This window comes from Ceratosolen solmsi, unplaced genomic scaffold (assembly GCF_000503995.2).
Source record: "Ceratosolen solmsi marchali unplaced genomic scaffold, CerSol_1.0 scaffold2, whole genome shotgun sequence".
Classification (NCBI taxonomy): domain Eukaryota; kingdom Metazoa; phylum Arthropoda; class Insecta; order Hymenoptera; family Agaonidae; genus Ceratosolen; species Ceratosolen solmsi.
This window is the reverse complement of record NW_011948422.1, coordinates 6117871-6145309: the sequence shown is the minus strand read 5'-3', so window position 1 is coordinate 6145309 and position 27439 is coordinate 6117871. Positions and strand designations below refer to the sequence as shown.

The 27439-nt window shown below is 35.8% G+C and overlaps 3 protein-coding genes across 6 annotated transcripts in view; all 3 read right to left on the bottom strand.

Moving 5' to 3' along the window:
- Hml (hemolectin) overlaps window positions 1–18692 on the bottom strand; it is a 31216-nt gene extending 12524 nt beyond the window's left edge. Inside the window, 24 exon segments of the mRNA XM_011499369.1 lie at window positions 30–362; window positions 752–1113; window positions 1668–2055; window positions 2828–3221; window positions 3798–3999; window positions 4488–4900; window positions 5219–5718; window positions 6286–6558; window positions 6856–7221; window positions 7461–7666; window positions 8119–8344; window positions 8576–8803; window positions 8986–9256; window positions 9645–10090; window positions 13687–13974; window positions 14484–14951; window positions 15532–15825; window positions 15910–16317; window positions 16430–16525; window positions 16599–16726; window positions 16794–16953; window positions 17659–17786; window positions 18179–18295; window positions 18588–18692. Coding sequence (XP_011497671.1) covers window positions 30–362; window positions 752–1113; window positions 1668–2055; window positions 2828–3221; window positions 3798–3999; window positions 4488–4900; window positions 5219–5718; window positions 6286–6558; window positions 6856–7221; window positions 7461–7666; window positions 8119–8344; window positions 8576–8803; window positions 8986–9256; window positions 9645–10090; window positions 13687–13974; window positions 14484–14951; window positions 15532–15825; window positions 15910–16317; window positions 16430–16525; window positions 16599–16726; window positions 16794–16953; window positions 17659–17786; window positions 18179–18295; window positions 18588–18691 — 6799 coding nt within the window. The 5' untranslated portion in view covers window position 18692.
- A 1995-nt stretch (window positions 18693–20687) lies between these two features.
- Window positions 20688–23176, bottom strand: LOC105362043 (C1GALT1-specific chaperone 1). The gene is made up of 6 exons (XM_011499368.1): window positions 23103–23176; window positions 22438–22742; window positions 21693–22232; window positions 21205–21503; window positions 20904–21087; window positions 20688–20731 (listed from the first exon to the last, which is right to left on the bottom strand). The coding sequence occupies exons 2-6, from the start codon at window positions 22691–22693 to the stop codon at window positions 20688–20690; spliced, it is 1323 nt and encodes a 440-aa protein (XP_011497670.1). The 5' UTR covers window positions 22694–22742; window positions 23103–23176.
- On the bottom strand, window positions 22989–26160 carry LOC105361911 (tumor protein p63-regulated gene 1-like protein). Of its 4 annotated transcripts, XM_011499217.1 has the most exons (7): window positions 25915–26160; window positions 25697–25829; window positions 25398–25605; window positions 24700–24876; window positions 24481–24588; window positions 23957–24090; window positions 22989–23635 (listed from the first exon to the last, which is right to left on the bottom strand). In XM_011499217.1, exons 2-7 carry the CDS (start codon window positions 25788–25790, stop codon window positions 23448–23450), a joined length of 909 nt encoding a protein of 302 aa, XP_011497519.1. In that variant the 5' UTR covers window positions 25791–25829; window positions 25915–26160; the 3' UTR covers window positions 22989–23447. The 4 variants fall into 4 exon arrangements, with proteins under 4 accessions (XP_011497519.1, XP_011497518.1, XP_011497520.1 ...); XM_011499216.1 differs by having other exon boundaries at window positions 25697–26160; XM_011499218.1 differs by having other exon boundaries at window positions 24481–24543; window positions 25697–26160.
- Window positions 26161–27439: the final 1279 nt, after the last annotated feature.

Sequence of the window (27439 nt, the reverse complement as noted above, 5' to 3'; positions counted from 1 at the left end):
TGTTACCGGCGACGTGACAATCTCTGAATGTATAATGGGTGTTACCGGCGACGTGAAAATCTCTGAATGTGTTATCGGTGATTCCGATGATGCAAAAACCAGTGCAGGTGTTGTCGGGGTTGTCATTGCTCTCGATGACGTTGTCGTTATCCATGGTATGGCCGTCGTTGTCCACGGTATCGTTATGTTCTTTTTATCGCCACATCCTACGAGCTCGATTTGCATAGCTATGCCTTTGTGCCATGTCAAAGGATTGATTCTTAAGACTTTGGCCTCTACGGGTTGGTGAAAGATCTGGCTAACCGGTGTCGAACTATCAATTGGTCCTCTAAATATCTTCGGAATGGGATTATGACCCGGGGCTGTATAAAGGTAAACAAAAGCATTCTTTCGTCATCTCTTTAAAACCTTGACGATATTATTGACTGTTATCGAGAAATAAAGAACTTTTAATAATCCAATGGTGTAACAATTATTTTTGAAAAATATGTGACAGCCTATCGGGAAATTAATTGAAATGTAACAAATTAATAGGGGCCAAGTTTTCAAGTGCTACTGCATTTAGTCTGTATTTATATGATATCCAATTTTATATAAAATGGTGTTATTATTTATTTATTTATTTTTATTTATTATTATTATTATTTTTTTTTTTTAATGATCACTTCGAAAACTTGCACAATTAGAAACAAATTAAATTTGCTCGAAAATTAAATAAACAAGCTTATTTTGATGAAGTCGGTAAGGTTACCTGGTTCGTTAAGATATGAGAACAATTGGTCATCCTCGGAAAACAATATCTTATAGCTTGTTACGAACATGCCCTCGGCCACGTCGCCCTTAATGATGACGCCGTAAATGGGCTTCGGACTGATAAAACTCACTTCGATCCATTGTTGATCGTCGTTGACGGCAGGTCTCCAGCTACCAGATGACTCCAAGCGCTGAAGCTTCGCCGCATCAGGACTAAATGCGGGCGCGGCAAAACTACTCGCTGCAAATGTCACCTCTACGGGGAAGCTCTCAATGAGCCAAATGTAGCTTTCCTCGTTGCATTTCGGGGGTGGCGTCAGATCGTATGGGATTATGATAGTTTTCACTGAACTGTGTGTGCTGTTTTTAAAAGTGATTTGACAATTCTTTATAGATATTTGCAGCTTTACAATTCCAACGCTTATAATATAACGATCATCATGCACTACAATCTTTTATCCAAGACAATGTTTATTAAATCCTTAAATGTATTTCTATTATTGCCTTATTAACTATAATACTCAATAATTAGACCCATTAGTCCCAATATTTTACAAATTTAATAATTACATTAATATTGAGAATATTACTGAAAATTTTGCTTACAATTTTATAATAAATTCACCAGCGTTTCGATGGATTCTTTAAATCTTGTAAATAAATATTAAACTTCGTGATAAAATAAATTGCCCAAGTAATTTGCTACTATTTTTCATATTGAACAAAGTTTATTTTATTTACCGTTATTAACTTTCATTAAATGCTTATTGAATGTCGAGTAGTTGAAATTGATTGATGTCGTATAATTAACGTGTCAAGTGTCAAGTAAAGCCTTTAAATTTTAATAAATTCGATAAAAAATATCCTCTACGAATGAAGCGTAGTGTAAAAATTTTAAATAACAAGATGCTTACCGAGTAATATTGGTCGTAATAGTAGTATTTTGGTGAAATTCATCGCTTCCCGGCAGGTCATCCTTGCAATTACTATTATCGCAACTGTAGTAATTGTTGATACATTGGCAGGTCATACATTTGGATACTTTGATCGTAGCTCCGGGCGAGAGGGGAGCCCCTTCCTCGGATTTACAGAGGCAGTGCGAGCGATCGACGCAGGTTAATCGATCTCGCCAGTAGTAGTTGCTTGATTGGCACTCGACTCGCGTGTACGGAACACATCCTGGGATGCAGCCAACACCTTTGTTGCAGACGCCGTCTCTCGTTAAAATGTAGTTGTAGTACTGGCAGGTGCGGTTGCACTCGATCGCGCATTCCTTCCAGTATTCGCCCGGTTCGCACGTGACTAAAAAGAGCGCGCGATCATTGAATGTGAGCTGAGCCAGCGAGCAACCGGTATTTTCGAGGGAATGACTAAGTTTATTTAAATGTTAATATGATTATTTGTAAATACAAGTGGCATGTACTGCCTTCACTGAACATTCATTGAAAATAATGTAGAAAACAATATTTTTCGTAAAATTTTTCAACTTTGAGGGTCAAAAAATATATTATGATATTTAATTTACTGTATAAATTTGTGGCGGTTCTTATAGGTCTTATACGTAAGAAGTTTAATGCTTTGTCTGTAAAAAACAAATATTTAATTATGAAATTGAACAATTATCCAATATTACTTATTACGTATCCTTATCTTCCATATTTATCTTAAGTAACGATATTGTACGAATTCTAATCTGACTAAAACGTAAAATCAGCATTATCTGAGAATGCAATATATGAATACTATCGAGTTATTTTATAAAAGATAATGTCCCATATTTTGTTATATATATAAAATTTATTATTCATGTATTATAATACTTCTCTTATTTTATTCATTCAGGCATTATTTTTTTGGTTAATATTAACCAAACAGTAGTTAAAATCCATGCTATTGCGACCAAATCGCACTGCCATTTAAAATTACGTATCATACGTTCCAAGTCCTTGCAATGTAATTTGTTTATTAACCAACTCTTGCTATACAATTTATATGAATAACGAAAATTGGTTGTTTTCTCTTTAAATGAGACTTATCCATCAAACGGAAGATAAGCATCGTTCGGAGCAATCACCTTTCCGATCATCTTCATTGCGAACGTCTTGCGTATTATTCACAATGCTCGTGTTTATCTCAGTGCCCTGACATTCGGGTCTTGAAACAAGGACATTGGCCGGCCAGTCGCAGACTTGTAGCTTCACATTGAACATCATGTCGGGTCCGCAGGTCTTTCTCACCCACTCGTTGCCATTGAGACCCGGGCCGCACTGGAGGAACTCCTGGCAGTTGGTTGGCTCGATCCGGTAGGGCTCGTTAAGCTTGCACAGGTCGATCGGTCCCGTTGTCACTGGCTCCTCCTCGCATTGGCAAAGGACACTGATCTCAAAATCAGGACACGTCTGATTCAGCTCGATCGATGGCTCACACATCAAGCCGTTACTTACGCTGCACTCCACGTTCAGCCCAACCTTGGATTCGTAAATGTCCGACCAACTTTAGTATGGATATTGTGCGTAATTGATGAGGTCAAGTAATACTTTAATGGAGGAAATATTTTTCTAACTGCAATTTAATAACAGTTAACATATTTAAGACGTTTTTATGATTTAAGGATAGAAGCACTTAAAGAGCATCACATTTATTCACATTTATTATATTATATTACAATTCTATAAAATAAATAAGAAGAATGTTCTTAAAGAATATGTAGAAAAAATTTTTTGATATTTGAGTTTGTATTTGTTTTACTTTTTTTTTTTTTTTTCAAGATTGTTCGTATTGCTTCATATTCATATTCACGTTGCGGTAGTAGAGACTGCCATCGATATCCCTTTTGCTAAGGATTACCTCGTGTGAAATAATAATAACATCATTACGCATTATTTCCTATCGTTTAATACGCAAAAATCACGCTTATAAGAATTACGAGGTAGTGGCATGCGCAAGCCGAATCCCAATCTCAATCATATCAAACCGGAAATATTATACTTTCCGAAGTACTTATAATCAATTGATCGAAAACTAAAAGATAAATATGAACGCACCTCCTTATACGATATCTTCGTATGAGTAGTTTGGCATTTGATGTCAGCCATTTTGTCTTTCTGGCATGCCGGCGATCCTTCGTCGTTCAACATTTCAATGATAGTGGGCAATTCTTCGATTTCACTACGAATTCCTTGATCTTTTGGTATGTTCCTATTTAACCATTTTGTCCAGCCACTCGTACATTTCTTCGTTTGTTCGCTATAAATGCATCATAACAATAACATTCGTCAATTTAACGAGATAAAACCAATTGAGCGAGAGATACTTTTAGTAAAATTGCTCTCAAGAGCTCCTTTAATCTCTAATATACAACAACCTTATAGCATAAAATTTTCCATAATAAATGTAGTATTAATGTTTAATAAGATAAATAATTCATAAATCATTCGTTGATGACATTGACGCGTTGTTGTTATTATATGTCGATGATATTCAAGAATAATGAAAGTCCAGGTGAAATATTTTGAAATTTTTAAAGAAAATATTGTACGACGAGAATTATGTAATTCTTGTACAATTCTCATTAATTGATAATAAAAAGTGAGTGGAGAGAGTGAGAGAGAGAGAGACAGAGAGAGAGAGAGAGAGAGAGAGAGAGAGAGAGAGAGAGAGAGAGAGGGAGAGCATCGTGAATAGGTTCCGAGTAGATGCTAATACAAGAGTCGAGCGGGCACATCCGAACTTACTTCATCTCGAGAGTATCCGTTATGGAAACGATACTGGGAGTCGTGGTTATGGTAACGGGGGCGCAAGGTTCTCCGTTACAGACGAGCTTGGCCCTGCTGCAGAAGCATGAGTGGCAATCGTCTCCCTTCACTCTGTCGCCCTCGAAGAAGTCGACCCCGTCGATGGTGGCACAGGGTGTCTTGCACTGGAGCCGGGGCAAACACTCTCCGTAGGAGCCATTTCGGTAGACTTGGCCGTCGGGGCAGGACTCGGGCAGGCAGCCCTCGATGCACGTGTCCTGCTTGCAAAAGTGCAACGAATCCTCGCGAGTGGCCAGGTTTTCGCAAGTTTCTCTTGGGCAAGTCGAGAGGCAGGGCGAGTACGATGAGCAGGACTGGTCGCATTGCATCGGGCAAAGCTTCTGACTACGCCACTGAAAACCGGCCATTGAAAAGTTGTTATAAATATTTTCAATAAAATTCAAAAGCAATTAGTCTTAGAGTTATATTTTCGACTTATATTTATATAGTATTGGCAGCAAATAATCGAAAGGAGGTTGCGTGCGCGCAAACAAGAGAGAGAGAGAGAGAGAGAGAGAGAGAGAGAGAGAAATAAATATATATATATATATATATGTGTGCGTGCGTGTGCGTGTGCGTGTGCGTGCGCGTGTACGTGTGCGTGCGCGTGTACGTGTGTGCGTGTGCGTGCGCGTGTGCGTGTGCGTGCGCGTGTGCGTGTGTGCGTATACCTGAATGGGCACACCGCGTGCGTTGCATTCGTGGGCGTAGGCGGCGATGGCGGTGCAGAGACATTCGCAGTCTCCGCCATCGTCGCAGCCGCAGGTGTCGTAGATGCATCTCTCGATGTAGTCGTCGGGGGCGAGTTCGAGGTGACAGGGCTCGAACAACGTAGACTTGAGGACGTGACAGCGCTGGGTGGCCCAGAGTTTGCGTTCCGGGCGAAGGGCGCAGGTGTCGGCAGGGGCGTCCGCTGGCTCGGCGCACAACTCGTTCAACTTCCAGGAGTCACCGAAGAGCTTGGCCGAGGCCTCGGAGACGCCACCCGCGGGCGTTTTGAAGTCGTCAGCGGCATTGTCGTTGAAGTCGCCACAGAGACCGCGCGTGCGACCCTTCCAGTGCGGATCGAGGCGCAAGTACACGCGCGTACCCTCGTCCCACTGCACGACCAGGCCAAGGTCCGGCACGTCCAGGAATGCAAACAGGCCCGCGCGCCTCAGAACTATCCTCTCTGCGATTAGGCAACAAACGCTTTTTTACCTTTTTAACGCTTTTTGTGCGCAATTGTATTACTTAGTTTGACATGGTTTTTGGGCTGGTGAGAGAGAAAGAGGGAGAGAGAGAGAGAGAGAGAGAGAGAGAGAGAGAGATAAGTAAACCATTTATATTTCTTTTAGATCAATAGGTTCTCGTAAGAATTTTCAATTAATTTTTTATCCAATTTTTAATCAAAGTTTTCTTATCTAAAAAGAATGCATAAAAGTTATTTTTATAAAATGATAAAATTATAAAATTATATTGAAATGGTTGATTGAATAAGTTTTATATGAAAATAAGCGGCAATGTTTATTTAAAAACGACTTCAAAATTTCTACTCTTCACTATCTTTTTTCTCTATTCATTTTATTAAATGCCTTTCAAACTTTAATACAACATGCCAAGACAGAATAAAGCCGATAATGAAACAATGTATATTACAAAAAAAAAAAATTGTTCGTCGAAAACTTTATTTAATCCGCAATTATTTCAATTTATATTTCAAGCAATTACGTCTATGTTAGATGTAATGCATTCTTACCAAGACCTTTGAAAGTTTCGGCGGTCAAGGGTTTGCCGCGCGTCAGGGTTATGCTTTCCTGATTAGCTGCGTTAGTTTGTCCAATGATCAAAGTCAGCGATTTCGAGCAAGTAACTCCTGTCGTGCCACAGGCGACATTACGAATAGACACCTCAAAACACTCGTCGTCGCTTAGTTTCCCTTTTGCGAGGACGTAGTCACAGGTGCCTTGGAAGTCGAAAGATCGGTCGTCGAACGTCTTAAAGTGCGAATCTCCCCAGACGGAACATATGCCTTCGGAACAAAAGATCAACAACGACATGTCAAATAGATTTTGAAATATTTTAACATTCTCAATACATGGCTTCTCAAATGCTTTTCATACGCGCATGTGTCAATGAATGTCCATGTTATAATGAAAAAAAAAAAAAAAAAAAAAAAAAAAAAAATCAAAAATAAATCAAAATTAAAAACAAAAAAAAAACAAAAAAAAAAAAAATGTCCTTCGTAATATTAGGGCATACAAAATTAATAATATTAAGGATATCGCGACTAAGCAGTCACAAGTCTAAGGCATAATAAGCTCAGTACCCGGACACGTGATATCGGTACAGTTCCATTTGCCGGCGCTGCATCGACAGCTGTTGCAGTCCTCCTGCATGAGAGCACCTTCGCTGAAACTCCTACCACCATGGTAGCAAGGGCACTGGGACTCTTGGACGCACTCGCCGCTCGAGGCGTCGAGGACGTAGCCGGGCTTGCACACGCATCCGGGGCGACAGATCGCCGGACTCTGTTCCAAGGTCCGACGCATGTTCCGGCAGGTGCGTGGCTCCACGGGCTCGCAAGTCGTCACCTCTTGGTGCTTTATCGCGCTACACGTACTCTTCAGCTGGTCTATCGGAGGATACTTCCGAATGTCCTCGGTTGTTGCTGCATGGCAGTTCCATATGCCACCTGCCACATCGTTGATTCGTTTAATAATGGGGATATTTACCGGATAGGTTGGCCTATTTATGAGTATTATTAACGATACTATTTTGCACTCGGTTATCTTTGCTTAAATTTCCTTAATTTAAACTTTCAACAAACTGATGAGCATATCTTATAAAGGTTTTAAATATTTCATTTAATTTAATGCTTTAAGGATCGTACGATATTTTGCCATTCGCTAACGAAACGTATTAAGAAATCACCTGCGCAAGTGCAAAGTTCTTGGCTCTTGGTTCCTGGTCTTACTTCTCTGTAACCGGATAAAAACTCTAACCCGGCGTGGACACAAGGACACTGGCCAATGAGAATACATTCACCATTGGCATCCAGAGTATATCCTTTGGGACAATTACAGCCCTCTACACATTCCTCGTTGCATTTGCGATGGAAAGTTATATCAGCACAGGATCTAAGGAAATTTGCTTAAAGTTATTCTTCAATTACCATTTAACATTTATTTGTAATAATTATGCATTGGCTTGGCATTGTATTTTTATAGTTTTTACTAATTAATAATAATTAATTATTGAATAAAGATTTATTAATACAATAATTTATGGGCGCGCGCCCGCACAAACAAACAAACAAACAAACAAACAAACAAACAAAATGAAATTGTCGATGAGTTAACGATCATTTTATGCAGTAAAATTGAAATCTTATTTGAATAGAAGAGACGAGAGATAATCAAATTCAAGTTAACGATTGATCTTGCGACTAATTGCTCCATAATCAACCGATATTATGCTTGGCAGATTTTCTTATTTTTTTTTTTTTTTTTTACTTTTCATTTGATTATTAAAGCTGGCTAAGCTATTAAATTAACTTAAAAAGAAAAAAGAAAAAATAAAAGAAGGATACCTGGTGCAGCTGTTGCCGCACATCTGATATTCCTGATCACCGGGGCAGTGGATGCGGCACTCGACGATCTCATTGCGCCATGGAATTACCACACCGAGGGTCGCGCATTCCTTGGCGTAGGCGGACAGCGTCGGACATAGACACCTTTCGACGTTTGCCTCGCACGCGCACATATCGTAGAGGCAATCCTTGTAGAAGGGCTCAGGATCGACGTGCCAGTGACAATCTGCAACGCTCATCGTCAACATTTATTAAATACCCGAGGAACATTTTGATTTTACATGCGAAACTTCGTGCTATTTTATATATTACTATTATATGTCACGCGTTGAAATATCAAATGAAAATACATTTTTTTCAGACATTTGTTGGAATTTGAATGATCGGTAAATTGTATTGAATTTCATTAAATTGCCTCTTGATTAAGTTCCGAGTAACTTTAATGAAATTGTCGTACCTAGGAACAATTTTTTTTTTAAAGCAGAACAATAATTCTCAGCAGCGGCTCGTTTCTGGGGATTCAAGTCGCATGGATGATCGGATTCTTTTTTCACGTCGTCGCACTGCTCCTTTGTTTTCCATTTGTTGGCAAAGGCTGGCACGGTTTGCTCTACGTCTCCGTCTGGCGTTAAGAAATCATCTTTTTGATTTGATGTGAATGTTCCGCACAAGCCCTTTGTATTCCCTGGGGAAGCAACGAATATTCACTTAAGTTACGAATTGCGGATATTTCGAGAAATAAACAAAACAATAATAAACAAGTCAATTGTGCTCGAATTTTATCTTATATTTATTTGATAGATATACAAATTTATATATAGTTCAATGTAAATGGTGAGAAATCGTGAATAATATCGTTAAACGTACCTCGGAAGTCAGCTGGTGCATTGATGTACACTCGAGAGACCCCGTCCCACAGGATTTCTAGGCCGTTGGGTAGCTCGACGCGAATAAAAATACTACTGGCGATGCGAATACTCGCGCCACCTACGAGGCTCGGCAGCTTCGTTACATCCTCCCCGTTGACAAAAATTTGCCGATTCTGCTTTAACTTTATAGCCGTGTCGTTCAAACGAATAGTCACTTCCTTGGTGCACGAAGGATCGCCATCTTGGAACGTCGGAGTGAAACCCATTATCTACACAATTATTATTGTTAGAGGAAACCTGCTGATGGAGTATATCCTTATATGCCTACAAACATTTTTTTTTTTTTTTTTTTTTTTTTTTTTTTTTTTTTTTTTTTTTTTTTTTTTTTTTTTTTTTTTTTTTTTAATCCATGGCAATGCACGTATATTATTGGGGGAAAATGAGGGGATGAATTGCAGATTGAATTTTTCATTTAATATTTATAATGGACTATTTTTGTGGTTAATAGCTTAGCGTGACCCTCCATGGCGTTTTGTGACTTTCAACTCCTTCAAAGGCACAAAAAAAAATCCTCGTCCCGTGTAACAGCGAGGCAGGCGAGAGGAAGGGTAAAAGCCAAGGAAAGTACTAAGCGATATTAGTTGGACGCTCGAGCACCTGTGAAATGGCACTGGTGCAGACGGCGTTCTCGGCTTCGATGCAGTAGTCCTCGCCCTTAACGAGGTAGTACGTGCACTTGCCCATGAAGTCGTATCTCTTGCCGTCGAAGGTCGTGTAGTGAGGATCGCCGACGGCCGAGCATCTCGCGGCGCACTTAGCCTCGCTGCATATCCAGCGTCCGGACGTGCACACACACGTATTGCAGTCCTTGGGTACACTCGAACCCGGGGCGAAGGACTTGCCGCGTAGTCGGCAGGGACACTCCTCGGGAACGGCGCAACGACCTTCGTGGAGGACAGTCCCGGCCGGGCAGAAACAGCCCTCCTCGCAGTCTGTGGCGTCTGCGACGTCTACCTGCTCATGGTCCGCGTGGTCGGAGCCGCAGGACGGCTGGATCTTCGGACCGCAGTTCATGTAAATCTTGCCGTCACTGCACTCCAATGCTGTAATCGTATATTATTAAAGCGTTAATTAATGGGCTTACGGGGGCTTGGTCTCGATTAATTATTGGACACCGCTGTGTACCACGTGCATTAGTCAATAATCCGTTCTTAGGCGCATTGGCCGTCTGTAAGATTTTATCTTAGAGCGGCTAGACATTCGGCACGAGCTTTAATTAGACTTCATTCACGGACCGTTGATTGAGCATCGACTCATCAAATGGCAAAATTTATTAATACCGACGTATCTAATTAGCCCAATAAAGTTAATTGAACATCTGTAAAGCAAGTCGTTAGACTTTTGGAAAATCGAGCTTATTAGGCATCTGAGAATAGTTGTTACACGCAAAATTTTTAATCTAACGGTACACACTCGTATCTACTGTTGTCAAGTCTAGCCAGGCTGCCGCTTTAAATGCGCTTTAAAGCCGCTCCAAGGACATTTCAGTCAGGAGCTCCTCTTGGCGAGAAGTCGAAGAGAAGACTGAGCTCCCTGATTGCAAGCGCTGCCGCTAGAGGCACTACTGGAGAGCGGCAAGAGCGCTCGATGTAGAGATCCCGAAGTCGTAAGAGCTCCGATTGGAGATGCCACGAGAGTAGGCGTTGCTAAGTGGACACCATGTTCAGCGGAATGTATTTAAGGAAGATCATCACAAGATTTATTCAGTCTCGAACTCAAGCTGAAGTTCTTAAGGAGGAAGGAAGCTCCCTCAGCACAGTCGGCAGTCGAGTCTTTGTGCAACCGCATCGCAACTCAATGGCCATAGCCACCAATTTCAATTCAAGGTTTCTCAATGATCTTGTATCAGCGAGCATACTTCAAGGATCAAGGCCGATACAAAGGGTACACGCAAATCTTATACTAACAAGAGACGCTCGTGCCCCAAGAATACAAAGCAGTTGCAAATTCACCACCACGTGGCATTACTCGAAGAAGCGGTAAGAGCTTTACGACCTCTCCACGGAACTACAAGAGCTCAATTAATGTCATCATCAACAAAGAATCATTAGTGTAGTTGTAAAATAAACGAAAAACCAAGCACGGAAAGCAGACCTTTTTCTCCCACCATTCCATCCGATTGGGTCTTTGTCTAATTCTAAGCATTTTTGGCCCTTCGAGCCGGACTAGTGGAGATCATTGTATTCCTTCAGCATTCATACGACCACCGAACGTGCAACTGCACTCTCAGATCATACAGCATCGCAACACTGCAGTTTCTATTATACGTATACATACAGACGTAATTAAATCTCCGCAACACTGTAAGTACTCCACTGTTATTCTTCTCTAATACTACATAACGAATAAGAAAAATGCAAAATCACAAGAAGAATAAGCAAACAAGGGCAGGTACAAATCCTGCGGTGACTATCAATCAACAACGGAAACAACGCATAAACCTTAGCGCCATGAAAGAGCGATTATCCGCGATATACATATTGAAAGCTCAGGGCCAGTGGAGTCGCATTACAGCCATGAGGGAACTAACTCGAGGACTCCCGACGCCTCATTTAGAGACATCCAATGATAAGGTCCTATGCATTAGGGACCTGATTGACGAACTACACAAGACATTTATGAAGGAACATAACCATCTTGAGAAAATATGTCCGTCAGCATTATCAAATCATGATTACTTTTCGAAGGACGCGCAAGGAGAAGAAATCAAGTGTTACTCGCAAGCGAAAATAGCCATCGCCAGGCTATTTAACGAATTTGATAAATCAACATTAAAAACCACAAAGGATGAAGAGATATCGCCTACGATGGGACAAGCAAATGAAACGAGCTGCCTTCCTGATGTCCCAATTCCGAAATTTTCAGGCATTTTTTTAGCATGGCCTAGTTTCCGGGACTTATTTGAATCAATAATCCTGAAGAACCCAAAGCTCAGTGAAGTGCAAAAACTCTATTATCTCCGAATATCACTGGAAGGCTCAGCAGGCAATATCATTGAAAGTTTTCCATTTCAAAATGACTCTCTTGCGCTGGCATGGGAAAAGCTAACAAAACGATATGAGAAATCCCAAGAAATAATCCAATCTAATCTTAACGACTTTCTCTCTAACTCATCACCAGTGGAAGATGAGGCACAATTTATCGAAGACGTAATCAGTGATACAAATGACTTGCTAAAAGACTTACATCAGTTACATCTCAAAACTGATCTCTCGGATTGCATAATTGTTCTTCAGTTGGTTCAAAGACTCAGCCAGCATACACGAGACCAACGGGACAACTCAATCAGTGACTCAACCTCGTACCCCAAGTTCGAGAAACTCAAAGCGTTCCTGATGTCTCGAGTAATGACTGTGGAAAATAATAAACAATCCCCGAAACCTAGTCGTCCGGCTCTGTATCATGCGCAAAAAAAGAGGCCAATAAAGGCCCATCACTCGTCCGTGATGAAGACCGATGAGAAGGGCTCACAAGAAGTGCAAAAACGGAGCGCGACATGCAACTATTGCTATCAAGAACACTGGTTGACCGGATGCCCAATGTTCAAAGAAATGACCATATCAAAAAGAAGGGCTTTCGCGAGCAAACGGCACCTGTGTTACATCTGCCTCAGATGTCATCCAAAGCAACCATGCAAGAGCAAATATAATTGCATCAAGTGTAAAAGACGACACCATACCCTACTGCATGATGAGTCATATTCAAAAACAATCAAAATAAATCACAGCTCAACGTCAGCCTCCAAATGAGGAATACCATCATCGTTAACAACCCTGTTGGCCACTGCCCTGGCTAAAATGAGCTCAGCATCGACGAAATTACAAGCTCGTTTTCTAATCCATAGAGGCTCTGAAATTACGTTCGCAACAGAGAATCTGGTGAAGAAGCTCGACGTATCTCGTCAACGTTCCGTCATCATCCTCCATGGAATCCATGGAGGATCTGCAACAACTCAGGCTTAAGGTGCTGTATCACTCGCCCTCTCCACTCAAATCATTCAAACTTCAATCGGTCACAGTTCTAGCAAACATCCTCGAGTCATTGACAATAATGCTTGAAATAAATTACAAGAGCTCAATTCATATCATCGTCACCAAATAATCATTACTGTAGTTGTAAAATAAACGTAATATTAAAAAGAGCAATATAGAGCATAAACACATGTGTTAAATATTTAATTACTGCGATATCCCTTCCACTTGTCCGCACGTTTCTCCCACATAACTCCTAGAGTAGTTTAGTGTAAATTTTTTTTTCCTTTCTTTTTTTTTGTCTTTTATTTTAATTTTTTCTTTAGTGTAATTCTAAACATATTTATTTGAATCGAATGATCGAGTAGACTACGAATTTCATTGTCCATTTAATTGTTAAAGTAAAATGTATGTAATGTTGCGTCAATCTTCTGCGCAAAATAATAATAATAATAATAATAATAATAATAATAATAATAATAATAATAATAGTAGTAGTAGTAGTAGTAAGTAGTAGTAAAGTTAAAAATTTTGCCGAATATTTCGGCAAGCTTTCCTACGAGTTATGAAAAATAATGGGAGATTATGGGCTGTTGTCGATCAAGTGGAAACGTATTAAAACTTCAAAATACAGATTTGTTGTGTAATTAGTAGTCAAAAGTACTTACGGCAAACATTGGTATCTCGCCATCCGGATGCGGAAACGATTCCTTTGTGGGCACACTGGCGCACGTAAACGGCCATCGTTTCGCACGCACATTTCTCTCGCTCGCCATCTCCACAGAAGCAGTAGTCCCATTGACAAGTGGCCTCGAATTCCGCGGGATCGATGTGTTTGTCGCAACTTTTGTACCTCGAGTCAGATAACAGTTTCGAGCAAAATTCTTTCGCCCCTTGATTTTTCTCGTCGTTCGATGCGCAGGCGTGCTCGTAATTTGGCCGCTCCTCGCACTTTTCTAAAATTGAGTTTTAATAAAGGACTTGCTTTTAGGGGCAGCCCTTATTTAAATGTTCGATGCAGCTTTCCATCAATCGAGTCATGCAATAACTTCTATCCTCGTTAATAAGGTTTTATGATTCAATTATAAGCGTTTCGGTTTTTTATTCTACGGTCGGTATTTGTACAACTATTTATAAGCGACAGAAAATTTGTATGTTAAAATTCGTTTTTTATAAACTGCAATATTTTTAATTAAAGATACAGTAATGAAAATTATTAATCGGATCGTTGTGCGATATTTTGGGAAAAAAATAAAATAAAAATAATTTAGCTTGAAATTATGGTCGCAAAAATTTGATAATTTACAATTTTTCAACGACTATGGTGTTTGAAAATTGATACCATAAATCATCGAGGCTCCATGAAGCGTAATTGATGTTACGCTTTAACTAAGATGAGCATTGGCGAGTCAACTTAGAAATTCGTATTATAATGAAATAAGTAATGACAGGAGGAAGGTCGTACCTCCGATGTCATTGATCTTCCATTCGTTGGCCAGATGTTTAACTTTCATCGTCGGCCCCAGGTCGTCGTCGCGGTGGCCGTTGAGCGTACCGCAGAGACCGGCGGTTCTATTCCAGAGCGACTCGGCAACCTCGAGCTGAAGCATCGTCGCCCCGTCCCATCTGATTGTCAGGCCGACGAGGTCGAGGTGAGCGACGAGGGACTGTCCACCCGCGATCGGCTCCACGCGCAGGTGCGCCAGTTGCGTCGGTACCGAGAGCTTCTTGCCCCCACTACGGAACTCGGGCAGTCCGGTCTCGCCCACCGACAGCGTATACTCCTTACCCTGGATGTAGATGCAGACGTGGCGCGGACAATGGGAGGAGCCGCCGGAGTAGTTGCCGCCCTTGCAACCCGGGTCGTTTTGCACGCTCACCGTAAATAGTCCATCGCGCGTCTCCTTCAGCAGCGTATATGCGCAGACACTCTCTACGACCGGCAATCATTCGTTTTCCTTTATTACAACTGCCCCATCCGAGGAGATGTAAATCGATCTCTCACCCCCCCCCCTCATCCTCTTTTATCTTAACCGCGAGCTCATTGACTTTATCTCCCTTCCACCCATTTTTTTCTTCGCCTTTCAATGGTCAAAACGTTTTGCGCACTAAGCGATAAGCATGGACTTGCAATTGCAAATTTTAAGCTGCTTTTAGCGATTGGCTGGGCGAAGTTAATTAGCTCTACAAACAGTCGATATTAAAAAAAGCTCTTTATAGGCTATTAAGTAAAAAAAAATTTAAAAAAAAAAAAAAAAAAAAAAAAAAAAATAAAAATTCCGATATTGAATTCTTTTAAGGAGATTGGTAAGGCCATATATTGCCTTGTAAAAAAGTTTCTCTCTCCACACGAATTAACGAACTCTGATTTGATCTCTTATAAAAATGCTCGTGTATACAAGAAGAGCTTGACCGAAGCTTAACGAAGCACGGCATTGTCGAGCGATGACGACCTCGCGGTCGGGCCTTAAAATGCGTCCGTACGAAGACTTCGGCTAACGTTACCCCCTTACCGAAGCTGTAAATCAGGCCATCGAAGGTCTTGTAGTGAGTGCCGGCCCAGGTGAAGCAGGAGCCCGGCTCGGGTTTCCACTCGACATTGCTGTCAAGCTCGTGCCGAACGACGTTCTCGTTGTTAACGATAAGTGTGTCGACCATCTCCACGTCTCCGGCATCATTATGGTTCTTCGTATATGACTCGAAGCCACTGCCACCGCCACTGTTACTTTCGCCCCATGCGGCATCGTTGATGCCATTACCAAGGCCATTCCATCCAGCACCATCACTGCTACTGCTACTGCTACTGCTACTGCTACTGCTACTGCTACTGCTGCTACTACTGCTGCTACTGCTGCTGCTACTACTGCTGCTGCTGCTACTACTACTGCTACTCCCCCATGCAGCTCCACCACCGCCGTAATTACTGCTCCTGCTCGCACTGCTACTTCCATCGCCACTGCTACTAGCGCTGGCATCGGCGTAGCTGCCCGAGTATCCGCCCACCAGTAGGGAGTTTAACTTTGACGTCTCGTAGCCACTGCTGGCCTGCATGCTCCAGGTGTAATTGGAGACGCGCTCGTAAGCGCCCTGGTCGTTGCCGTATGAGTCGAGACAGCGCGGCACCGGCTGGGGCTCGTACACTCCAAACTCGTATCGACACACGTATCTCGGTGCCGGGGTGAACTCGAAGCTCAGACCCGCCGGGCAGCTCAGCTCGCAACCGTACGAATGCTCGTCGAGGCTGCCGCAGTGGTAGGCGCCGTTGAAGCCCAGCTTCGCGTCCCCGCACGCCTCCTCACCTGCGCTCGTTCCTTACTTTATTCCCGGCGGAGAAGTTCAATGGTGTCTCTCGACCCCATTAAATACAATATCTCTCTACTCTCTACTTTTAACGATTGAAATTATACTAACGATATTGGCACTGCGGTCCGCGAAATTCTTGGGGGCACTGGCAGGTGTCGAGAGATAGGCAGATCCCCTGATTTTGACAAGGCGGATCGCAGACGGCTAGAAAGCAAAGATCGATTAGCGAAAGTAACGTCAAATGAGATAATTAATGAGCGGGTGATTGTTTGTATACGTTGGCAGTTGGGAATGGAAACCCAGTCGTTTCTCGTTGGCTCCCAATTTCCGTGTTTGCATAGTAGATTGGCGACCGACGAGCCGTCGGGAAATACGAAATGGTTCAGGCAGCTTATCGTACATGCTCTGCAAAAATTCAGTTAAGAAAAGTATGCGCACATTAATGACGAATCGAGTAGATAAAATTCTTTACTTCGAGGTGCACTTTCTTTGAGCATTGGCAATTAGCGGTGGTAAATTCAAACAGGGTTTGTTTTCGAATTGGCACTGGGGTCCGGAAAAGTTTTCCGGGCAATTGCATTGATTGGGCCCGACGCAAATCCCATTGTTTTGACATTCGGGCAGACAAACGGCTACAAAATAATATACATTCGTTATACGTGCTAATCTGTGTCAATATAATTTGATTTATTAAACATATCAAGATCATTCTGCTTTCTCTTTTTATTCCCAAATATATCAATTAATGCCTATATCGAGCATTTATTGAGTGGAGTAACGATAGTTTGCGAAACTGGAGAACGAGAAATAACGAATCTATATTGAAAATAATACAAAAATAATACGAAAATAATACAAAAATAATACAAAAATAATACAAAAATAATACGAAAATAATACGAAAATAATACGAAAATTGTAATCATTATAGCGTTACAATTAATCATTCATTGCACATACGTATATAGTTATTTTTTATTATATGTAATTTCATAATTATTACAATTTACAGTCGCTCGATCTATCTCAAGATTAACGCCATTAATCACTCAATACGAGCTTATTTGTTATTTAGTTGCTAATGCATATGCAAATGATCAGATTCGTATAATCTTTTATTTTTAAACTATATTTACTGCTTAAATTAATTTGATGTTCTTTACACGATTTATTCTATTCCTTTACTTGAATTTCGTGAATATTAGAGGAGACAAAAAATACACTAGGTCGAGCTAATGGATATTTATGACGAAAAAAAAAAAAAAAAGAAAAAAAAAAAAATTAGTATTTAAAAATTCTTAATATAAAAATGAACATAAATTGACGTCTTAACTTACGTTCGCAGTGTGGAATAGAATCGTAATCAGCGCCCAAAACTCGCCACAAATCATTATGACATTCTATCGCGAGCTGCTCTTCTCCATTTGGAAATCGATACAGCTCATTACAATTTGCAAGACAATTACTGTAAGCATTATATTTAATGATAACATGCGCTTTTACATTGATATTACGATATGCATTGGTTTATATGTTCCGGCAAATAAAAAGTATTCATAAGCATTTGTATCGTTATATTTATATTAAATTACATTATACAGTAGATTTAAAACATTTGATCGTGCTAAATACTTAATGCCAATTAGCAATTAGCATTAATGGATCATTGTTTTATGACCATAGAACGCGAAAGCTTTAAAAGATGCTTAACGTAAATTCATCAACGATTACTAATTAACCACCTATCATTGCCATTACTATCGTTATTCTTTTCGGATTATGTTATTTATTATTTTCTGTCAATGTTGACTTTTGAATTCAGAATTTTAATCAAATAGTTAACAATAACAATAATACCTGCTTGATACACAGTTGATATAGCCATTGATTGGAGGATCAGGTGGTATCACACAAGCTTCGCCATTGGCAATCTCCTTACTTGTTAATCTTGATGATGTTTTATGCCTCCTATGCCTGAATTGAAGTAATTAAAATAAATGTCAATTTGAAATCTAAAATGTCTATGTTTCACAAAGTTTGTTTCACAATTGAAGAATCAATTGGTATTCTTATTTCTCTTAAAATTATTGAATTATAAAACTAATGTGCGCGCGCGCGCGCGCGTGCGTGCGTGCGTGTGTGTGTGTGTGTGTGTGTGGAGGGGGGGGGGTGATATAATACTAAACAAAGTGTATAATTCTATGGCAATAAATGTTATTGTTAACTGCATTAGAAGATTTAGTAAGGAAATGATTAAATATCTTACGTTTCCGATCTACGTTCCGAATGAAAATAGCCCTCAGAAACAACAATTTTATTGATAAAAATTATGCATATAAAAACGTGCGTAATAAGTAAGGTTCGCGACATAATAAAGTATATTCGTCTTTATAATTATAAAATTATAAATTAGGATTCCATTTTCTTCGTTAAAAGAGCTTATTGACTTTTTTGCATTCACTGGCGAAAAATCGACGGTGAATGTGAATTTATACGTCCGATTTTTTTGCGGGAAATACTGATAATAAATCTGGGTTATTTCATACTGATATATTTGACTTGTCCATGGAACTCGTACATAATTATTAGTTAGCAGAAAAAAATTGGAGCATGTGCAGGAGACGAGAAATCTCTATTCACCGCAAAACTTTTCGAGAGACGTTAATTAGTACGCAATCAACAGGATACGGAAATTACGATTTTGGAAACTGTTATAAGACGGGTTCGACAAACTATAATATATCCGTTACAACAGATAGATTATATTTTTGCTATTGTTTAAATTTTAGAATCGATAAAACTTCTATTACTTATGAAAATTAGAATTGTTTATTGAAATTATTAAATTCAATCTCTTTGTCTCGATTAAACTCTTCTTGGTTTATAATAAGTAAAAATTCGTTTAACCTGTTTAACGTGGAGATTGAAAAAAAATTTTTTTTTTAATAATTCATAGCTTATTAATATCACAGTTGCTAAGCTTAAGTAAATTAAATAAGAAATAAATTGTTAAAATTGTTTTCATCCGAGTCATGTTAAAAGTAACACTTTATGTTAATGGTAAAGTATATTGTCTTAAGATAATTAAAATATGTAAAAAAATATCATAGATATTATGATTAACGAAGATTATAAGAATTCTAATGAACCATCATTAACGATTAATGAAATATAAATATATTGTATTTAATTGACGTTCTATCACAAACTTTCTTTTAATGAAAAACAAAAAAAAAAACAAACAAAAAAACAACCCCTAGAAGATCTATTACATAAATTTATTGTAATAAAATTATAAAAATATGATCTTACAAATTTTTACCATGAAATTTGTGATTACGAAATTAAATTTGCATGAAATTTGTGATTACGAAATTAAATTTGCATGAAATTCATTAAATTGTTGGATTATATAATACAATTTCTGTAATTTCATGTGTAAAGCAATATTTTATATGATAAAAAAAATATACAAGAATTCTGAAAGTATAATTTTAACTATCGTTTTACAAAAAATCGAAACATATAATAAACATGATTATTGCACAACTGGCAAATAGATGCTTCGGTTAGAAATTAAATACCTTTTGTACAAATATTTTAGCATAAATGCTATTTAAATACATACAAAGATATTATATTATATTGAATTAGTTTTAAATTACGCTGTAAACATCCTTTAAGTAATAAAATTTCGAAATTCAGCAATTTGTGATATATATACTTGACAAATCTCTTCGATATATTTTGAAATACAGTATACTTTATTACTAGAGAATTATTACAGTTAATATTATAACAATAATTTTTATAGTTCTGAAATAATTTTAACAAACAATTCTAACGAACGTATTATACTAATATAGTCAATACAGCACTTATTAATCTTAGTATATTAACTATTAATATATATTTTTAATTTATACAAAAGCATAAGTTATTTATAATTTTACTATAATTACAGCTAGGTAATTCGGATGTATAAATTAAAACAATGAAATAAATATCACTTTATTCAAATTAAAGTAGTTAAGTAAATTATCGAATTTCTTGAAGTTTAGTTGAAATTATCTAAATGGCAAGCTATTATTTTATTTTATATTGTGCTCCAAATGTTTAACATAAAAATCTTGTTTCACTATATAAATTAAAAATGCAAGTTTGAGTATTTTGAATTATTAATACCCAATATAAATCAGAAATTACTATTTTTGCTCAACATACTCAAAACCTCTAGGAACTTGATAAGATAAATTTACTTCTAATAATTAAAGAATATAACCTTACAGTGAGGTTAATTTTTTTTTTTTTTTTTTTTTTTTTTTTTTTTTTTTATCATCAAGAACACAATGAATACAAAGAACTATTATCTCTTTGTAAAAAGTATGAATAATCTTAAAATAAGGAATGCTAAAAACGATATATATTTTTTGTAAAATTTTTTAATAATCAAAACATAACATTGGATAGAAATTTATACAAATAATAATTTATTTACTTTTCGTATATAAAAATAATCTAACAATTAGATAAAACTGTTCGCAGTACATATTATACTAATTTAACAATAATGGTTTCGATGTTTTTGTTTGTAATTCATAAATGTCCATGAATGATTTTATTGCTTTGGGCATTTTTCGAAATTTCATTGCTATGAAGTGCTCAGGCTCGGAGTATTTTTCTCGCCATATTTTGAAATATTCTTCGCTCGAAATTTCTTTTACAACAGTTAAATTAAATTCTTCGCGTAATGCTGATCTCCACACCTGAAGTTACGAAAACGTAAATTAAAACATACAATATAATATTTTTTATTGATTATACTTTAATGAAGTTTTTCATTTTCAAAAGTTAATTGAAATATTAATTGAAAGTTCAATTACCTCATTTTCTGGAATTGGTGTTGACGCTGGTCTATTTCCGTATATTCCATTCTCAAAAATACGTAATCTATATAATATATAACTTATCGTTCGCATTTGATCAACCTCCCTAATATTAAATGTAATTGTCTGGTTTGAACAGCATTCTAGTCCAGGTTGATAAAGGGCTTTAGTATAATAACTTCCAGGTCTGGCAAGTCCCCATTGCAACGTATTTAATGAAAATCCATGAAAAGTTGCCCTTTTCTCAGAATCCCTTGTATCCAATGGATGAATACCAAGAGACATAAGGTGCTTTCCTAAAATAATAACAATAATAATAACAAACTTGTTTGGATACTCTGTTAAAAATTAAACTCATCAGCTTTTCTTTATTAACCATTAAAAACAAAACATCCTTATTTTATTGACAATTTAATATTTCTATGCCTGTAATTATAAAAATAATTATTAATATGGAACCTTATAAATTTTTATGTATACTATACCTAAGTAATAATCTTCTTTTTTCCAATATTTTCCACCAGCAGCACATTTTTTAGAAGTATCAAATATTTTCATAAGTCTGCTTAATACTTCATAACTAAGTACGTATCCAGCTTGAGCTACGTTGTAAGGTAGACCCCAAAGGACGACAGCGTGCCCCAGGTAATATGGTTCTCTAAAATTAAGCGGAGCTATCATATAGCGCAAGTTCTCTGGAATCACGATAGTGTCGTCTTTAACAAAAATAGTCCAATGTAATAAAATTTCATTACGCCTGCTCCAAATGTAATTCATTACTTCGCAGAGTAACTGCCAGGAAGAGGTATATTTTATTCCTAAATTGATCACAGATAAATTAACGTCAATGAGGTGTTGCGAAAAAAATAGAAGATGATTGCAGTGCTTTCCCCAAGTATCTCTGATTGTAGATGCAAGTTTCAGTTTTTCCACGAATACAATACAAGCGATAGGAACTTTGTTCCTCAACCATTCTGATTCTAAAATGATCGTATCATTTTCTAATGGAAAGATAAAAGAAAATTCTATTTTTATATTTTAGATAGAAATAGAATAACTATATTTTTATTATATTTTATTTGTAAATGCAATATTAGTTCATTTGGAATTATACTTGAATTGAGCAAGACAAATAAACAAATCTTGATCTACTTTTTACTAATACAATAAGGTTCTTCATAATAGCATATAATTGAAAATAATTTAATAACTACTTACTATATTTTTCACGAGACTGTTTACCATAAATGGAAAAATCAAGGTCAACTTTTGAGATTAAAATATTTTGATTTTGACGCCATAGCTTATAATTTTCTGCATTTTGTGGCCAATGCTGAACAGCGGTCAATTTGCTTTTTGATAAATCGTTATAAAATCTAGGTGATGCAAAAATATAATCAATGCATTCGTATAAAAGCACAGTTATGAAACCAATTACAAATCCAACTATAAATACTAAGAATCGTTGGAAAAAGAATATTTTCATCTTATCGCCAGAATTAATTCATCGTCACTGAGCATAATGGTATATTTTTCTGCAAGAAAGAACCAATTATTGAAATTAATTGACCCAATTACAGTCCTTAATTAAAGTCATAAGAATTCCAGTTATTAATTGAAGAATAATAAATATTTCATATATTAATTACTTTAAAGTACTTACTAAGATTTGTAAAATAAATATTTCTTGAAAAATACAATATTGCAAATCGTACGTTAATTTACAAAGTGAAAAAATACAAAGGTATAGAAAATAAAATGAAATAATTAACATCACACCAAGCGTTTTAATCGTTATTATATTAATTAAAGTATTTTTATAATATTTTTAAAAATTGTATCGAGTAAATCATTCCTACTGTTAGAGCAGAGAAAATGTGCAGGATTTAATATACCTGTTGCATTTAACATTCTAAACTAATAATACAATTCTTATGATTTGTGAGTTAACTGATGACGAACGAATCGCTGTAACCATTGCCTAGATGATTATCTAAAAGAGATGTTTAAAATAATCTTTTACGGTTACCCATAAAAGATAAAGCAGTATGACTGCACCAACTTTCAATACATGGTAAAAGGCATAAACCTTTATAAAACTAATTAGTTGCTTACGTTCTAAAACCATTTTGTTTCCTAAGTCCTATAATTAAGGATATTCTAAAATATAGAATTTTACAATAATATTAAAAATAGAAGTTGGCCCTTAATATAGACTCGTTGTATTTTACGACAGATATTCAGAAGCTAATTTTACCGCGAATTTTAAAAAAACCTAAACCAATACGGTTATGCATTAATGACCCAATGCCAATATAATTTTCTATAATAATAGGATTTTCAAGCTTGTGACAATGTTCAGATAATAAATCACTGAGTGCTGAATGTAGAGCGCGTACATCGTATTTAGTTTTATTAGAATCTGGTCCTGAAATAAAGTTATTTCTATGTTTAATATCTATATTAAATAAAGAAAAGAATTTAAAAGGGTTAAATATTATTGTTATTTTTATTAGACAATATCAAAAGATATTAATATAATAATAGATTAAATAGATTAATAGAAGAAATGTATAAATCAATCATTAATCAAGTTTCATTGATGACAGTTCATATTAACAGTATTAAGTCATAAAAAAATACTTTAAATTATAATTCATACTTTAAATTTCCTTACAAATCATTTTCTTATATAAATAAATCTTTTAATTGCTTAACAATTATTAACAATAAGAAATATTATATATACCTGTGTGAAAATAAAGAGGATGACTTGTGAATGTACACCATGGTATATTTTTAGCAAAGGGATTCCACTTTTTATCCATAGACAATGGCTGACCTTTATTCCACATTAATCTCATACCAAACATATTTCTACTCCTACATGGATTCAATATTAATTTTTTATGACAAATTATAAAAAATATCTTTAATTTGCAAAATCAAAATCAAAATCAAAATCCAAGACAATTAAGAAATTTCTTAATTTCTAAAACGAAAAAACGAAAAAACGAAAAAACGAAAGAAACGAAAAAACGAAAAAACGAAAAAACGAAAAAACGAAACGCAAATTAAAACAATGAATATAAAAGCAAATATTAAATAATAAAAAATTCAAATACGATAACAAAAATATTTCTTTTCCAATCATTGAATGCTGAATAGTAAAAATCTAATAAAACTGAAAAATCATTTTTAATAGAGATAATGAAGAATGAATAATGATAATGAAACAACCAACATCTGAAATACGATAACAAGTAAAGGTACCTAGGTTCAAACTCAGTAGTGCCTGATAATGAAGTAAATGAAGACCATTCTTGATGTACAGCACTGTGAATAAGAGAAGAAACACCTTCTGCCAACCCATTTAAGCGGCTAAGCATAATAGTATTTAACAAAAAAAAAAAATGGTTATAATATTAACGACACAATGATGGTTAGTAGTACGTGAAATTCAAAGCTATTATGACAATCAGAAATATTTACGGTAATAATGATGTTGCTGGATAAATAAGTTCTCCCGCTATTAACGTATCAACTTCAGATAAACATACTCGATCATACTCTAAAATCTTCAATGATATCAAATCATATTTCACTGAATAAAGAACGGTTTTCGTTAACAGAATAAGTCTTTCCTTCTCTGTATCCCATAAACTTATTCTAAAAAACATATAAATATTTTTGGAATTAATTTGAAATATTTGTCATTTTATTATTAAAAAATTGAACAATTATAACTAATCTGTTTTTATAAGAAGCAGATGACCATCGCATTTACTCGTTTATCCATTTGCTTTAAATAACAAAAGTCTGTACCATTAAGTGGTGACAAGCCCATGTGTAATATAAGACAAAATTTTTAAATACCATTCTAATATTTTATAGACAATTTCACAATAAAAATATTAATTCAAATATTTTACTTTATTCTGTATTAAGTATACTTATTTTAAGGCTGTTTTAGACAGGAGTTTTTACTATTATAATGTTTAAATTAATCACAAAATGATTTATTATATTCATTGATATAAATTTGTTAATTTATTTAACAATATTCTGTATCACTCGATATCTAAAGTTTAATAACTATTTCTATTTACACATGCATCTAACATTTCTCTAGAAAATTACTTATTTTTATTAAGCTCGTGCTACTTTTAAAATAATAAAAGTTTATATACTCAGTCAAAAGCCATGTTCCAATTAATTCATCTTCCTCGCTACAACTGAGGAGATCTCTTTGGCAATCCGCAAGAGCTCTTTCTACGACTTCATTTCTAGAGGAAAAAAAGGTATGACAGTCAATTCGAGTATAGGGAATACTAACAACTTTAATCGCAGAAGCCCCTTTTGAAGTACTATCGATTGAATTTTTTTTATCTTTTAGATCTATATACAATGACAAAGAACAAGAAATTTGGAAAAACATGTTTAAAAACAATAATAATTTCTATTTTATATTTAAATCATGGAAACCTACTTTGTGAATTCAGAAATTCGTTGCTTTCGTGTTTAATTTCCAAAGTAACCCTGTCAAAATTCGGCCCTTCATCCTGCAAAAAGGTATCGTCCATTTTTTATAGGTTAGATGAAATAATTCTCTCTACTAAAATCTATAAATTTTCTCAAAATTTATTTAGTCTCCAATGATCAGCAGCCTATAATAATAATAAAATGCACGCATGAATTAATTCTTACTGAAGCTTGTGACTGTTAGTAACTAATAGTCGACACGGGCGTCAAGAACAATATGTTGATCGATCGGCTGCTATTTGACATTTGGTCATTTCTTCTTATAATGAACTTACGTTGTTGCACAAGCGCATTCGAAATATGCGTCTTAATTTTATATTTCCCGCGGTCAACAGATGTTAAAAAGTTTTTGTGAATTATAATACAGTCAGTGTTGACGCATTTATTGGAAAAACGTTTTAAAATCACCATTAGTGGTAATTTGACGATTTTACTTTTTTATAATTGTAACTACTTTTTGTTAAAACTAATTGTTAAGTTTATTGTCAAAAAAAAAAAAAAAAAAAAAAAAAAAAAAAAAAAAAAAATTATAAAAAAGAAAACCAAACATTCATTTCGCTTATGTATATCATTAAAAGTTTCCTTATATCATGTTATTTTATGCACATTAAAAAGTTATTTACTTATGGAATAATCTTATGATCGACAGATATTTTAAGTACACAAAAGTCGTTTATATTCGTTCAATATTCTTATCCTTTTTAATTTTTATATTAAAATTGTCCTTATTCAAATATCTTGTTCTTATTCATTTTTTAATTTTATAAATTTATAAAAATTTCGTAATTTTACCAAATAATATCTTTGTACATTAAATAAAAAGCTAGAACTTGCAAATTTCGAAGATAATTACAGTTTCGTAGCAAAATGAAAAATTAATCAATTCGAAAGCTCATAATCTTATATTCTTTTGTGTCAAACAGATTGTTATTCGCTTCAATTCTATTGTAGATACAATAATATAACGTTACATATGTGGTATATAATAACACATTATGGATATCGAACCCCAATCCTTATACGACAATTTAAGAAAAATAATAATTTAATAACTTAAATGAAATAATCGTATGTATACTTTAACATATAAAAATCTTTTTATTAAAAGGCATATTTAATTTATTGTACAACAAAAATATCAAATATATATTTATACACCATTGTATGTACACTTTAAATTATACAATGAAAATATGAAATAATAAATAACTATATCAGTAGAATATACACAATTTAAGTAACTTTGGTGTTGTAGCATAAGGACAATTGTTGAGGTATTGAAATTCAAATAGATAAAACATCTTATATTTATATTTTATACCAAGACCATTAAACTGACCTGTACAATATATACATTAATCCTATTTTATCGATCGTTTATACGGTTCAATAGTGCATACACTATTCGATGCATAACAAAAATGGCACTAAAAAATTCTTGTGACAAGTATTGCTTGATTGTAGCGTCAGTCTTGTAACAAATTGCTTAACGAACACACTAAATTAACTAAATTATCATCAACCTTTCTACTGAAATAGTCACTGTTTGTAAAACAGTATAACATATTCTTGAAAAACAAAAATGATTGTTTCCGAAAGCTATCGATAGTTATCGATGGGGCTATATTTATTTGTAAATTTGAATGTCATCGAGAATATTGTCAGAGGACATTAATGTTAAACGACGCTC

Coding starts and splice junctions, on each gene's coding strand:
- LOC105362043 (XM_011499368.1), bottom strand. CDS start 22,693: ATGAAAATATTCTTTTTCCAACGATTCTTAGTATTTATAGTTGGATTT. Junction 21,504..21,692: donor AAAAGAAGATTATTACTTAG/GTATAGTATACA, acceptor TTATTATTTTAG/GAAAGCACCTTATGTCTCTT. Junction 20,732..20,903: donor TTATGAATTACAAACAAAAA/CATCGAAACCAT, acceptor TATCGTTTTTAG/CATTCCTTATTTTAAGATTA.
- LOC105361911 (XM_011499216.1), bottom strand. CDS start 25,790: ATGGACGATACCTTTTTGCAGGATGAAGGGCCGAATTTTGACAGGGTT. Junction 24,091..24,480: donor ACTACTGAGTTTGAACCTAG/GTACCTTTACTT, acceptor GAATCCATGTAG/GAGTAGAAATATGTTTGGTA. Junction 23,636..23,956: donor TCCTCTTTATTTTCACACAG/GTATATATAATA, acceptor ACTTTATTTCAG/GACCAGATTCTAATAAAACT.